The 14099-nt window shown below is 28.0% G+C and overlaps 1 protein-coding gene and 1 long non-coding RNA gene across 3 annotated transcripts; one reads left to right on the top strand and one right to left on the bottom strand.

The window, feature by feature from the left end:
• The first annotated feature begins 3382 nt into the window (after positions 1-3382).
• On the top strand, positions 3383-3936 carry LOC119687046. The gene is made up of 3 exons (XR_005253084.1): positions 3383-3526; positions 3614-3775; positions 3837-3936. It is a non-coding gene; the product is annotated as an uncharacterized LOC119687046 (long non-coding RNA).
• Positions 3937-6640: 2704 nt separating this feature from the next.
• On the bottom strand, positions 6641-13103 carry LOC119687810 (lamin Dm0). 2 transcript variants are annotated; one of them, XM_038102311.1, is made up of 4 exons: positions 12971-13103; positions 11939-12397; positions 9179-9882; positions 6641-7949 (listed from the first exon to the last, which is right to left on the bottom strand). In XM_038102311.1, the coding sequence occupies exons 2-4, from the start codon at positions 12372-12374 to the stop codon at positions 7227-7229; spliced, it is 1863 nt and encodes a 620-aa protein (XP_037958239.1). In that variant the 5' UTR covers positions 12375-12397; positions 12971-13103; the 3' UTR covers positions 6641-7226. The 2 variants fall into 2 exon arrangements, with proteins under 2 accessions (XP_037958239.1, XP_037958240.1); XM_038102312.1 differs by lacking the exon at positions 12971-13103 and adding an exon at positions 12683-12949.
• Positions 13104-14099: the final 996 nt, after the last annotated feature.

Below are 14099 nucleotides of genomic sequence, written 5' to 3'. Positions count from 1 at the left end.
TTTGTCTCTGCTTAGTTTTTAAATTAATTAACTAAATTAGTTCTTAATTAATTATTAATTTAAATTGATAATAGAATTCGTTAGCTGTTAATTTTAATTTTGTTTGAGTCCCAGTGGCCCCTATTTCGTACATATTAAGCAGGTAGTTCTTCTAATCTTTATGGGTATGTCCATGAAAAATAGTATAAATTCTATATTATGTCGTATATAAGATATGTCCACCTTGGAAGCATAAGTGGGTCAATATTTTCCTCTTAGCCCTTCTCTTATTTACTTTTCTATATAAATATTAGATACCTGAACTTCACTACTAACAATTAATTAATTTTATTTTATTATTTTTATTTTAGAATAAAATTACAGTTGTGAAGTCCTGATTAAGTTACCTAAAAATAAATTTGATTTTCAACATGATAAGATATAAAATCGCTTTCATGTAAACAACCAAGAAAGTAAACTCTCCTCTACTTTACTTTTATGTAAACAAACAATAATTTTGTTTTTTAAATCTGCTTACGTATTTGCTTACTAGTCATTGAAAGCATACAAGTTATTAAAATTGACACAATTTTTTTAATCAAAATAAAACTTTCTGTTGTTTGCATATTTTTCCTTATCTCGAAATTCGCATTGGGGCAATGAACCTTCGCTGTTTCATTTGTACGAAACTGCGAAAACAAATAAAATGAATGAAGAGCATAACGAAATTTTGAGAGTTGCCACATTTAAATAAATTTCATATTATTTATTCCGCTGATCTCATATATACGAGTGTATAAATTATAATTTAAAGATTTACAACAAGGCAAAAATTAATAAATTTGCATATCATCTTAGAAGTTTAAAGGATAAAACATAATTTATAATTTACTACAAAATAAAGATTTACAAGACTATAGCGTTAGATTTAAGATTTTATGTGGCAAATATAACTAAGCAGTACTCACTTATTGCGATAAACACAAAAATGAATATTGTTATGAGAAAAGTTATAAATAACATGCACATAAGATGTAAATACAAAAATATTCTGACAAGCCAACATAATAAGAAATCTTATTAAGTAAAAAATCTTATAAGAACCTTAAAAAGTCAATTTAAACGACTAATTAGTTTACATATGTATGTTTATAAGAAATCACACAATGTGACAATACTTTTAACACAATACGAAAACATAAACAAACAATATTGAAGCATACAGGGTTGATTGATAATAGATTCTGATCAGATAAAGTACGGCTTACTGTTCCTTTAATGTATTCAAGTCAAAAACTCTTAACAAACTTTCTAATAAATTTTAAAATATCTTATAAGACGGTAAATAGCACATCTTTAAAATAAAATTGTAACAATTGTAGAACAGTGATAAATTAAAAATAAATTAATTTAGTACAACATCAAAATAATAATAATGCTAATATAATTAATAATTTAATTGCTCATATATGTAACAATGGCTAAATTTTTTTACTCATGGTTCCTACAAACAGTTCTTAGAATATTTTCAGATAAAATACATGTACATATATGACTATATAGATAAGTCCAAATTAAAAGTACATATATGCTTTAAATGCGCAAAAAAAAACTATTGATTATTTTAAATTATACAATATATATAAATTCTAAAGTTATTCAATTTTGCACACAATAGCAACTTTAAAATATTTTATTTTTAGTTAAAATTATAAGTTTGTGCGGGACTTTAAACATATCCTCATATCCGAACGAAAAGTTCGCTTGGAATTACCGTAAAATATTGTATCAGAGATATACTTGAAGGGTATTCGGGCGTAAACGTTAACTTGATTAAGTGATTAAATTTTATATGCATATATTAGTTTTTGGTTTTTTACCGATTTACCTAGCTACGAGTTATCAAGGTATCAGGTTGAATATCATTTTCGGTATTCTGCACATAACTTATAAATTTTAAGCATTTAAAATAATAATAAATAAATACATAAATAATATCATATTTATATAAATATATGTTTTACTTAAATTTTAATTTTACTATTTGTCTAAAATTCTATCTTTTCCTTGCTTATTTGAAGAAAAAAACAAGACAAGCAAAAAGAAATTAACTGCTTAGACAGCTTAATTTCACCGAGAAATGAAATGGAGCATTCAGACGTTTGTTATGAGTATTTTCACACTTGATCAATAACTCAATTACGAAGCTACGTATCTTTTATATTTTTTTTTATTTATTCTGTGGTTAAATAGTAACATGGAGACATACCATTATATTCGTAAATATTTTAATCAATTTTAAATTTATACAACATAAGTATAATATAATTAGTTTCATATTCAATAGTAATTTAAATCTTCATATATACTTACTTATTTTTTAAATGTTTAAGTATTTCAATAATACAATTAAAAATTTTATACGAATTGACGAATAGGACGGACAGACGGCCAGAGAGTCATTTCGTATTTTCTTTTGTAATAATACACAAATTTAAGTGCGTATTTTAAGTACTTGAATCATAGGGTAATACTGTGATTCTCTAGGTCTAAAATTATATCTGAATAATTATATATGCATAAATTACTTCATATCCAAAACTTTAATAGAAAAAACCAAACCTGTTGTTGAAAATTATTCACACCGGGTAAATGGCTTTAATTGCTTCAATTTGATTTACATTTCTATTTAAAATAATAATATTACATTGCAATTTCAAAGTAAATATTTATGTTTATATGAAAAAAAAACAAATAAATTTCATTTTTAAAATACATTAAAATTAAAATAAACTATTTATTATATATGTATAATAAATTTATAAAATTAGTCTGTAATGACCCTACAGTAAAAATATGGAGCCATTAAATTTAAATAAATAATTATATAACCCCTATTTGCTTAATAAGTCCATATTTCAGCAAATCAGCAGCATCGTTTTTTTTTATCAGAAACAAACAAATATGTTATCTAAATATGTTAATACTATTATCAATTTAGTTTTTAATAATATATTTATGCATTATTATATATCCACAACAACAAAAAATATTTCAAATGATAAATATAGAATATAAAACTTACATTAATTCGAAATGGACAGAATATTTAATATCTATTTTTAATTTCTTCAAAGTACTCAAGAATATTTTAATATTAATAAGATAGAGTAAAAAAATATACTGAAACTTCAAATTATCATCAATCATCAATGCGTATTAATATAAAAATATATTACCACAATTATTGAACCTCAACACATTTTATTGTGAATTCTCTAACAAAAATAAGGATTATTGATATAAATTTGTCGTATTACCACGATAGTGTAAGCAAAATGTAATAGTTTTAGAGTAATTTAGGTTATTTAACATGGCTGAAAAATGTAATAGATTACTAACGCTACAAGTTTTGATATCTGCCAAATAAAATTCTTTTAGAAAGTCGGCGATTTATTTTTCGAGATTCTGCTTAACAGTTATGGATTTAAGTTCAAATTGTGATCTAAAACAACTGCGTGCTTGCTTGTTTGGTTCAATGGTTAAAGTGAGTTTAAAGTTCTATTATAAATACATATATTATGTTTGTTGACACCTAAAATGTTGTGTTATCGTCTATCCCATATATATACAGACACCACAAGAGTTTTTAATGTTTGGCTGTGATAATTGTAAGAATTAAAACCAATAATTGGTGACAGAAGAGCGGTTATCCAATTCACCACTAAGAATTTCAAGAGGTTAGTAGGAAGTATGGAGCCTACTAAAACTCGTATAGGGAAACTCTTGGAAATTGGTATTATTATATAAAATCTTATGAAAAAATTTGAAAAATTATATTTTGTTTTATTTTATAGACAAGTTGGTACCCGGAATTTATGCACTCACCATAAAAGATGCATTGTCAAATGAATATTTAAAAACTTATTGAAGAACGCTATCGCAACTATCCAACGATTTAATATATCATACAAAAAAATTTTAATATATGTATATATATTTATAAAAATAAAACAAATATAATAATATAACATAAATTAATGCTGCTTTATTTTAAGTTTATATATAATGGTATATATGTTAATAATGGTAAAATCTGTTCATGGAGATTTTTTTGATAAATAGCCATGTGCTTAGCCAGGCGTTTAATTTTGAATGGGTTTCGAAACAACTGGTAAAACAGCGATATATATACATACAAATCAGTTATTTACTAATTAATACTACTATTATTACATATATATCTAATTATTAAACAACTTCTAGGGAATTTAGATAACTTAATATTATAATATATTATTATAGAACAATCTAAATCGTGCTTACTCTTCAAAAAACGTGTTTTGCATTAATGGAATCTAATCGTTATATTTCATCATTTAAATCTCAAATTTAAGAGACTTGTAGAGATTTCCGTAACACCATTTCTGCATTATAGTAAAGTTTCTTACAGGTCTCTGCTTGAAATTTCAATGCTTGAACGACGTCTTTCACGTGGTAACGAATTATCTACCCCGTGGTAACGATTTTTATTCTTCCCTGTGTTCTTCCCGATTTTAAGGTTATGGTTGATACCAGCCTGGAGATCATACAAAGAATCACCATTGCTAATAGGTGCTACTATGGTTTCTCAGCAGGCAATTGGAATGTAGAGCTCTCTTTCTCTCTCGATAAACGAAACGTACGCTCTATAGGTCGCTCATCCTTCCAGTGCTTCTGTATGGCGCAGTAGGATGGACGTTATCACAGAATGATGAAGCAACGCTAAGAGTGTTCAAGAGAAAAGTTCTTCGTAAGATCATTGCTCCTCTACGAGTTGGTGACGACTACCGCATACGAATGAACCACGAGCTTTATAATTCAGCAAATTAACATCCAGCGGCTTCGCTGGCTTCGTCATGGCTTGAGAATGAACGATGTTTCAGCGAAAAAGGTGTTTAAAGCAGTAGTTGGCAGAATAATACGTAGAGATAGACCGTGTCGCCGGTGAAGTGATCAAGTTGAGGGAGCACTAACTGGACTTGATGTACGAGACTGGAAACTCGGTAACGGATTGTTATGGCTAAATTAGTAAGTAAGTAACTCACTAAGTTTTTGTTAAGACGTTAAATATATATAAAATAAAAATAATATTTTTTATACAAATATTTCGGAGTAGTTCGTAGAGCATCTTTATTTGTGCAATTATAAAAATATTTATACCATTTACGTATATTATAATACATGCAGCACAGCACTTCTCTGCATGTATGTAGGGTGCGTAAAGTGGTATATTGCAGACTCGTCGAATTTTGATCGTTCAAAAATGTATCGTCAAATATAGACCGGCTTTGCGTGCAGCTAAAGAGGTATTTTCTTCTCTATTCTACACACACACATACATACACACACACTTTTACATAATTTCTCTTCACAAAAATGCACTGCTTTCGTTAGCAACCACAACATTAAATGTGTCAGCGATGAAAGTGAAAATATTTAACAAAAAACTGAAAAACAATTTTATTTTACCCAAAACAAACTAAAAATAATTTATTATTTACGCGAAAGAAACATAAATACATACGTTGAGGCGAAGGCTTTCGTTCACGTATTCACTCATTATTCAATGCTGCTGCCGCCTGCCCATTCGATTATGAAACTGTTTAGGGGGTCAGTGACACGGGGGAAAAACAAACATAATATGTAAAAAGAAATGTATTAGATGTTCTTCTATTTTAATGAAAATTATTTATTTAAAAAATCATTTGAAGAACATAATTATTTTTAACATAATTATATTACTAATAATCTACTTTAATAGTTCTGCTCTTATAGTTCAGATAGCTTCTGTTAAAATTAAACTTAATTTTAAAACATTTCTAAATAGAACATTAGATTTAATTTATGTAAGCATTTTTACATTTAATATTTATATTTATAAATTATTTTTATTTTATTTGATGCTTTATTGTATGTTCTTTCAAATTTTTATTTCCAAATTGATATATATAAAAATATATATACTATTCATATAATTATTTAAAATTTATATTATTTCACTTTAAGAAACGTTTAAACTTCTTTCTTAAATTTTACTTAAATTTACTTAATTATACATATTTTCTTATTTTATTTGTTGAGTTCTTATAATTTTATATATCGGTTTATTTTATTTTATTCAAATGTCTTAAATAATGTTAATCAACATGCGTCCTCCCTCCCAACGCCTTACATTAATCAAATAGATGTGATATTATTACATCGAAAAACTCGGCCAAGATTAAAATAATTGAACTGAATTTAAAATTGGTATACGCACAATAAAACTGAGCTTACACTTGTAAACGAGTATAACAGTTTAAGCGTACAGACAATTAAAGCCCAACTAGAGAAGTCAGTCAGTCAGTACGTTAAAAACTGTTTTTGTTAACTGGCCTGGCCATGTATGAGTTCAAGTTTGAGTCTAGTTTAAATTAGACTGACAAAAATCATGTCAAGTTGGTAAAATTTTTCCCAAGCTTTGTCAACGCACGTGGTTGTCGTACTGGTTTTTTGGGGCGTTGGTTGCTACAATTCTAACATGTGCTTAGTAGTAGGCGCGGCACAAGTAAGTATTCCGTATTGCTATAGCTTTTACGCATGTCAAGCATCATTACGTTTTGTTTTTGTTTTTTTTAGCTTTTTTTCTTAGCTTTAGCTAGGCTTATAAGATTTGTGTAATTTATCTGCTTAAAGTTCTTTCTTATACGAACAAGACTTAAAATATTTACTATCAATTAATCAGTTTTTCATTAAAATAATAATAATATAAATAAAAATAAAATATGAAATGATTTTATTCTATTTTCTATTATTTTTAATGAAGAGTTGATTAAACATTGTATCTGAAATGTTTCTCTTAAAATACAGTTATTTCTTACATTGATTCATAATACGGATTTAATATTTTTTTGTACATAGAGTATACGAATTGAATTTTTTACAAGTTTTCAAATCATTCAAGTTCTAAAGTTTCTTAAGATAATTTATAACAATTGTAGAAAAAAAAATGTATTGTCAAAAGATGTAGGTCGTATTGAATAATTAAAAGAAGCTACTGTTATATAAAATGTGCTTAAAACTTAAATTAAGAAAAATATATTATGAAAATGGAATTGCTCACAGGTGGGGACGTGGCATTAAATGGCTAAATTATGTAGAAATTATTATTTAATTTATAAAATTAGTTTAGTTTAGTTTAATTAAAAAACTTTGAGCTATAAAGTTTACATAAGGCGACATTTTTCTTCGCCTTGCTGCTCAGTTTGACCAACTTGATGATAAATATGCTCACGGCCGGTTCCATCTACTGCAGAAGTAGTAAAGCGTCCGATTGTACCACGATGACGTGACGAGTGTTTCATTACCGAACGTTTAAGCCTTTCAGTAGAAGCAACTTCTTCACCTTCGTTGTTTAAAAGCACAGTTTTCATGTTATCACCCACAAACCATTTTTGCGTCTTCATGACAATATTGCTAGGTGGATCATGTGTAACACCCGATTCTGATGACCAAACAACAACATTGGCGCCAGCATCAATTTTCACGCTACGATGAAATTTGAAACTGGTTTCCTTGCTACCGGCTACACGTAGCAATTGCCAGCCACCAATTTGTATTTCTTTATTACCTTTGTTATGTAGCTTCACATATTTTCCTTCTGGATCAACTTCAACAATAGTTATATCTCCTTTAGTAGAACCAGTAGAATAGTACTCAGATTGACTAATGTCTTCTGCTTCATCTACAACCGTACGCTTACGTTTGAATGCTCCCGATGTTGTTGAACCACGTGAAGGTGTTTTACGTGATGGAGAAGCACGACTTGAACGCAGACTTTGGCTAAATGAACTAGCTGTGGCGGTTTGTGGCATTGGGGTAATATTGAGACGTGACTCTTCACCACATAACAATTTATCATATGCAGCAATTTCCAAATCCAGTGAAACCTGAAATATATAAATAACATCAATAAAAATATATCATTTATTTCAGCAATATTATAACTAATTTTATTTCTATAGAATAAAAAAATAAATAATAACATAAACAAGTCTTAAGAACGGGTTGTTAAGAGCTTAAGTACATCTTTGTAAAAATTCGTTCTTGATTTTTTATAATACTAGTTTTAATTTTTTTTTCCAAACTTACTCAAATATTAAAAATTCTAATTGAAAAAAATTTCTTTTAAATATTCATGATTCAATTACAATTCTAATTTAATTAATTTATATGTATTAATTTAATTGGTTTTTTTTTTTTGTAATTTCTATTTATTTTGTTCTCCTTTTTATTTGTTTTATATTATTTTTTAATTTTTATTTTGTACTATTTTTTTTTAAATTTAATTTAGTTTTTAGTTATAGTTATTTTGTATTATATTTTAATTTTTATTTATTTTATATAATTTTTTTATATTTTGTATTTATTTTATTTGCTAATTTAAATATATATATATTGCTGTGTTTCTATATATTAAAATACTTATTTAAATAAATTTTTTATTTATTTAATACTTAATAAGTATTGTTATTTGGTAAGTAACTACTTAACATGTAGTTATATCGTAATAAAATTTGGGCTATAAGCTATCATAGTTATAGCTTTCAAGCGAAATGCTTTTAAAAAATTTGCAGTGATAGAAGCATAACCTCAAAGAATATACTCTCTCCGTATATTATCTTTAGTCAACCTCACTGATGAGTCTCTACTATTATATGAAGAAAGAATTAATGTTGTTTTCTATTATAATAAGAAACGAAGGTGAGCTCAGGCAGGATCTAAAAGCAGTTTCTGTCTCCGTATATTGTCTTTACTCAACCTTACTGAACTGATCTTCATTATTATACGAAGGAATTGATCGATGGAGCTCTCACAACAAAGAACTCAACAAATATGTAACATCTTTTAGATTAGAAACTTATACATGTGAACGATTAGTCCAAACTTAGTCTTGCAACAGTTATCCTAACAAATCTTTGACTAACCTCAAGCAAACGACTTACTAAGTCAATACTTAACTTTATATACATTGAATAGGTTTTTATACTGTTATTAATAATGTCTGAAACTCAAAAGTTATTCTTTACAAAATAATACCTAAAGACAAGCTACAGTAATACCTAAAGGCGAGCTATAGTAATATAAATACTTAAATGAATAGATATATAAAATTTACCTTAATATCCATTAAATCTTGGTATTCTTGCAATTGCAATGCCATTTCATCACGTAAACGTTGCAACTCCGTTTCCAGATTGTTTATTTCTGCACCATATGCTGCACGTTCAGTGTCCAATAACTGCTCTAACTCACGTATGCGACTGTTCAATGCTGTATTAGTTGACTCCAAATCATTGATACGTGCATTGAGACCATCAATGCGTGTACGTACAGTCCGTATTTCCTCAATAGCATTAGCAGCAGTACTAGCATTACGATTTGCCGATGCTTGTAAGTTCTTCATTTTGGTGTCATAAAGAGCTTCAATTTCATCGCGATTACCACGCATTTGCGCTTCATATTGCTCTCGAAGTTCTTGCAGAGATTGCTGCAATCTAACTTCGTATTGCTCACAAAGACGACCATCAATCTCACTGATTTCAACTTGACGACGAGAGCGAGTCTCATTAATTTCCTGTGAATGAACTTGATCTTTGAATGTCAATTCTTCACGTAAACTCTGCACACTATTCTCCAAATCAACACGTGCTAGAGTCTCTTCTTCCAAATTTTTACGTGAATCATCCAATATAAGAGTTAAACGATCCACTTCTTTTTGTAACTCATTTAAATCATCAATCGCACGTTTGCGTTCAGCGTTGGCTGCAATATATTTGGAATTTAAATCGGAAGCACGCGTCTCATACTTGCGAGCGTTGGCTGTAAGAAAAAAATATTTGTATTATATAATTTATATTTTTAAAATTATTTCATATACAAATTAAATAAAATAAAATTCATTAATGAATCATACAACAAATAATTTTTATAAATTAGCAAAACCCAATAAGTTGAAATTGAAAAAGAAAAATGTTTTGTTTTGACTATTTGAATGTTGGGGTACGACTTGAGACCCGGTTATTAACTAAAAATGAAGAATGATCCATATAAATTTTTTAACATTTTAAAGTGCTTAAAAGCAAAATAGCAATTTGTTTTTATATTTTTATATTAAAATCATTTAGTCGCTTTAATATTTGTGTATGCATATGATCTCAGATCTCAGTCCATTACCACAACAACGACACGTTTAAGGGTTTACCACGTTTATAATATCTTGACCAAGTATCGTTGAACACTTTCAATAGAGACTACACAACAAGCAGATCCATGCTCGTTACAACAACAGTAATCGTTTTTACTAAGCTATATGTTGATAAGTATATATTAATTTTCGAGACATCACAAAAAGATTTACGTATTGGTTGCCACGTTTAATAATTGTTTTGTAATTAATATAAAAATTAACATATTTACACCCGGCATCCGGAAAGTCAACTTATATCCACATATAGCTTAATTGTTGTTGCAACCCTTGAAGATCTGTTGTTGTAGACCAGATCGCTTTTGGAATTCTTAGATATATATCAATATACATTAGTTCCAGAGATAGCACAAAAAGATTTATGTACTGATTGTTGCTATTTGGTGTGTTTAGTTGTTTTGAAATATAGGTAAAACATCCGGCATCTGGAAAACCAAGTTATATGGATATAGAGCCTTTTTTTCTTTTTTTTATTTTTCCATTAATATTACAGCTGTCATAGTTATCTAGTAATACTTTTAACAAATGAAGTTTGGAAGTTTGAGTCATCTTAAATCATCATTTTAGATAACATGTTAATGATAATTTCAATACATTTCATACAATCTCAATCCATTTCATATAATCTTAATCCATTTCATACAATTTCAATATATAAATAATTTTTTTTTTTGTAAAGAAAAGAATTTAATTTTATTTAATACTTAGATGTTTTTTGTACCCTAGTTCCCTAGAGTTATAGGCTAGTATGGTAAAATAAACAAAAGTTCAACTACAAAAGGGATAACGAAATGTTGTTGTAATTGTTCTGAAAAATTGTGAAACTAGGTCTGTTTTTTGAGTTATACTTGGAAGCGGTGAACTGTACTTGATTCGTTTGAAAATGACAATTATCTTCAGTAGGTAGAATCGGCTATTTTATAACATTTTATAACTAGAAGTGTAACAATTTTTTTATCATTTAGCCTAAAATACAAGCTAAACCAACAATCAACTATAAAATGTAGAAAGACAAGAACTATAGTTTAAAAAATTTTATTTTCTGCAGATAACATAAGTAAACTAATTTTTTTTTTATATTAAATGTTGTTAAAAATATAATCACAATTTTGTACTCAAAATAAAAAATAAAAGAAAAGAAAAAAAAAAAAAAACATGCCAAAATATATTTTTATGGCGATTTAATTTTAGCACTTAAAAAAGTTTTAAGTATTTAATCTGCAAACAAAACAAGTTGAACATTAATACTGTAACTGATAAAAAAAATTATAAACATAATTTATTTTAATGAAATTAACCACTGTGGGCATGAAAAAAACAAAAGAAAAAACAAAAATAAAATAAAATAAAATGCTGAATTTCGCGGAATAGAAGTAAATTCTTTAGAATTTGTACATAATTTGTAAACCAAATTATTATGTTTAATATAAAATCATAAATAAATTGTGTTCTTTTTATGTTTTAATATGGGAGCCTCCACTGTGCACATTTTTTTTTTTTATCTTTTTTTTATTTGCCCACTTGACGCGAAAGACTTTTAATGGCACATTTCAACTGATAAACACTGCTTGCCGTATGAATGTACACACAAGCGAGGCTCCTTTCGCCGCACCACCCTCACCCTTGGTTTAGTTATTTAATAAAACTTAAGATGGTAATATAGGAGCTTACCTTCAGATACAGCGCATTCCTTGCTTTTACGGTCAAGTTTAGCTTTTAACTCTTCGTTTTCTTCCCAAAGACGCTTGAGGTCAATTTCCAACTTGGCTTTTTCACGTGCGGTGTCGTCGAGCAACCGGCGCGCATCACACAATTCATTCTCATAAATAGACTTGATGTTAGTTGCCTCGCGGGAGACTGTCTCCCTGGATGTTTGCACTTCAATAGACAGGCGCGCATTTTCGGTTTCGAGGTTGCGGACGCGATCGATGTAACAAGCTAAACGGTCATTCAGATTTTGCAATTCGGCTTTCTCTTGCAAACGCGAATGGCGAGTTGGACTTAATGGACTCGATGGTCGATTAGTACCTGAAACAACTGGTGTAGATGTACTACCAGGTTGGGGCTGGGGCGTGGCCGTACTAGAACGCTTAGACCTTGTCGACATTTTTAAAACTTGCACTTTTTAACCTATATAATTTTAAAAAATCTTTATTAAATTTGTTATTCGAATAGTTTTTGGAATTATAAAATGCAACAAGAATGAGTATAAAAACGAAATATGAAAATAGCAAACAACTCGACGAACGAACACACACACATACAGTCTATCCCGCACGCCGCTGTCGACTGTACTAAACTAAATTACACAGCAACTGAGCATTTCGAAGAAATAAATTTTTTTTTTAACTCTCTGAGGGCGGCAAAGCGTGCGGGCGCCATACAAAATATTTACTGATACCAAAATAAAATTACCAATAGCTCCGGCCGCGCGATTCAACTTTAAGCAGTTACGTAGTTCTTATTTAAATTAATAAAATTTAATTATTATTATTTTGGTTTACTTTTATTTTAAGTAGTTATTTCTCTTCCACTGGCTTGTGTAATTTTGATAAACTTATTTTCTGATTCTCTTGTGTGTAATATTCTTATTGAATAAATGCCGCGGCGGGATATTTTATTTCCTTTTTAATGAATTAAAATCCCGCTCAATTTCAATTTTTTGTTAATAATTAATAGCCTTTTGTAAAAACACACACTTACACTAACAATTAAACACGAAATTAGACAAGACACAGTCGTATATCCTTAAATAATTTTACAAGCAAGCTACACTTTCTTTTTAATACTTGTCGGATTTATTTCGACAGACGCTGTTGGAGGTTATGCGTTATTGCTGCTATAAAAAAAGCTTCGTTCAAATTTAACGAAACCAAACAGAACTGCCATAAACAAAAAAAATTTCAACGAAACAAACGTTATTCGAATCAATTTTTTAGCGAAATATTTTTTAATTTGAATTTAAAATTTTATGCATATAATATATATGTTAAAATTTATGCACTTCAGAAAATAACTAATGACGTTTTCGATTGTTAAATTTGAGTTAATTTTTTCAATCGAAATGAACTTTCAATGCATTTTTAATGCAATTTAATTTTCAATTGGTAAATCTGGGGCAAAATGTATAGCACTTGAGATTAATTTATAACACGCTAGATTTTTTCCCAAAGTAGCAAGATTAACATGAACTTAACAGCTGTGCTATATGATTTGACTGATAAACTATAATTTGATTCAATATGTGTATTTGTGAAATATATAGATGTCTACTAATTATACTACAAACATGTTAGATTACTCTAAAAAGTTCGATTGGGTAACAAAATTTGACAGATAAAGACTACATCTAAATTGAGTCCAGATGAACACATAATAGCTTTATTTTTTCTTACGTTGTAGCAATAAAATAATTGCAACTTACGAAAGAAAACATGTGAAGTAACAACAATGCTATAAAAATATTCAGAATTAGGTTTCACACGTAAAAATGTTTCATTTATTTCATTTCATTTATTAATAAATTCAAAAAAAAATATATAATTAATTTAAATATATAAGATAAAAATGCTAATCATTGCCCTTTTAATTTTCATTTTATTTTCTCTTATTTTATTTTAACCAGACTTAATATTGCTTATTAACAACTCTAAAAAAAGTACACCAAATATTGTAACTTTATAACTTTTCAGCGTATATTTTTGATATATACAAATAGAATCATATCATCATAAATATACACGTTTTTATATAAATAAATTATTAAAACTTATATTTGTTTTATTCAACCTTTTTTACGTTTTAACTTAGCATGCTGGATTCATGCTAAATA

The sequence above is a fragment of the Teleopsis dalmanni genome, chromosome X, assembly GCF_002237135.1.
Source record: "Teleopsis dalmanni isolate 2A chromosome X, ASM223713v2, whole genome shotgun sequence".
Classification (NCBI taxonomy): Eukaryota; Metazoa; Arthropoda; class Insecta; order Diptera; family Diopsidae; genus Teleopsis; species Teleopsis dalmanni.
This window is presented reverse-complemented; position numbering and strand designations above follow the sequence as displayed.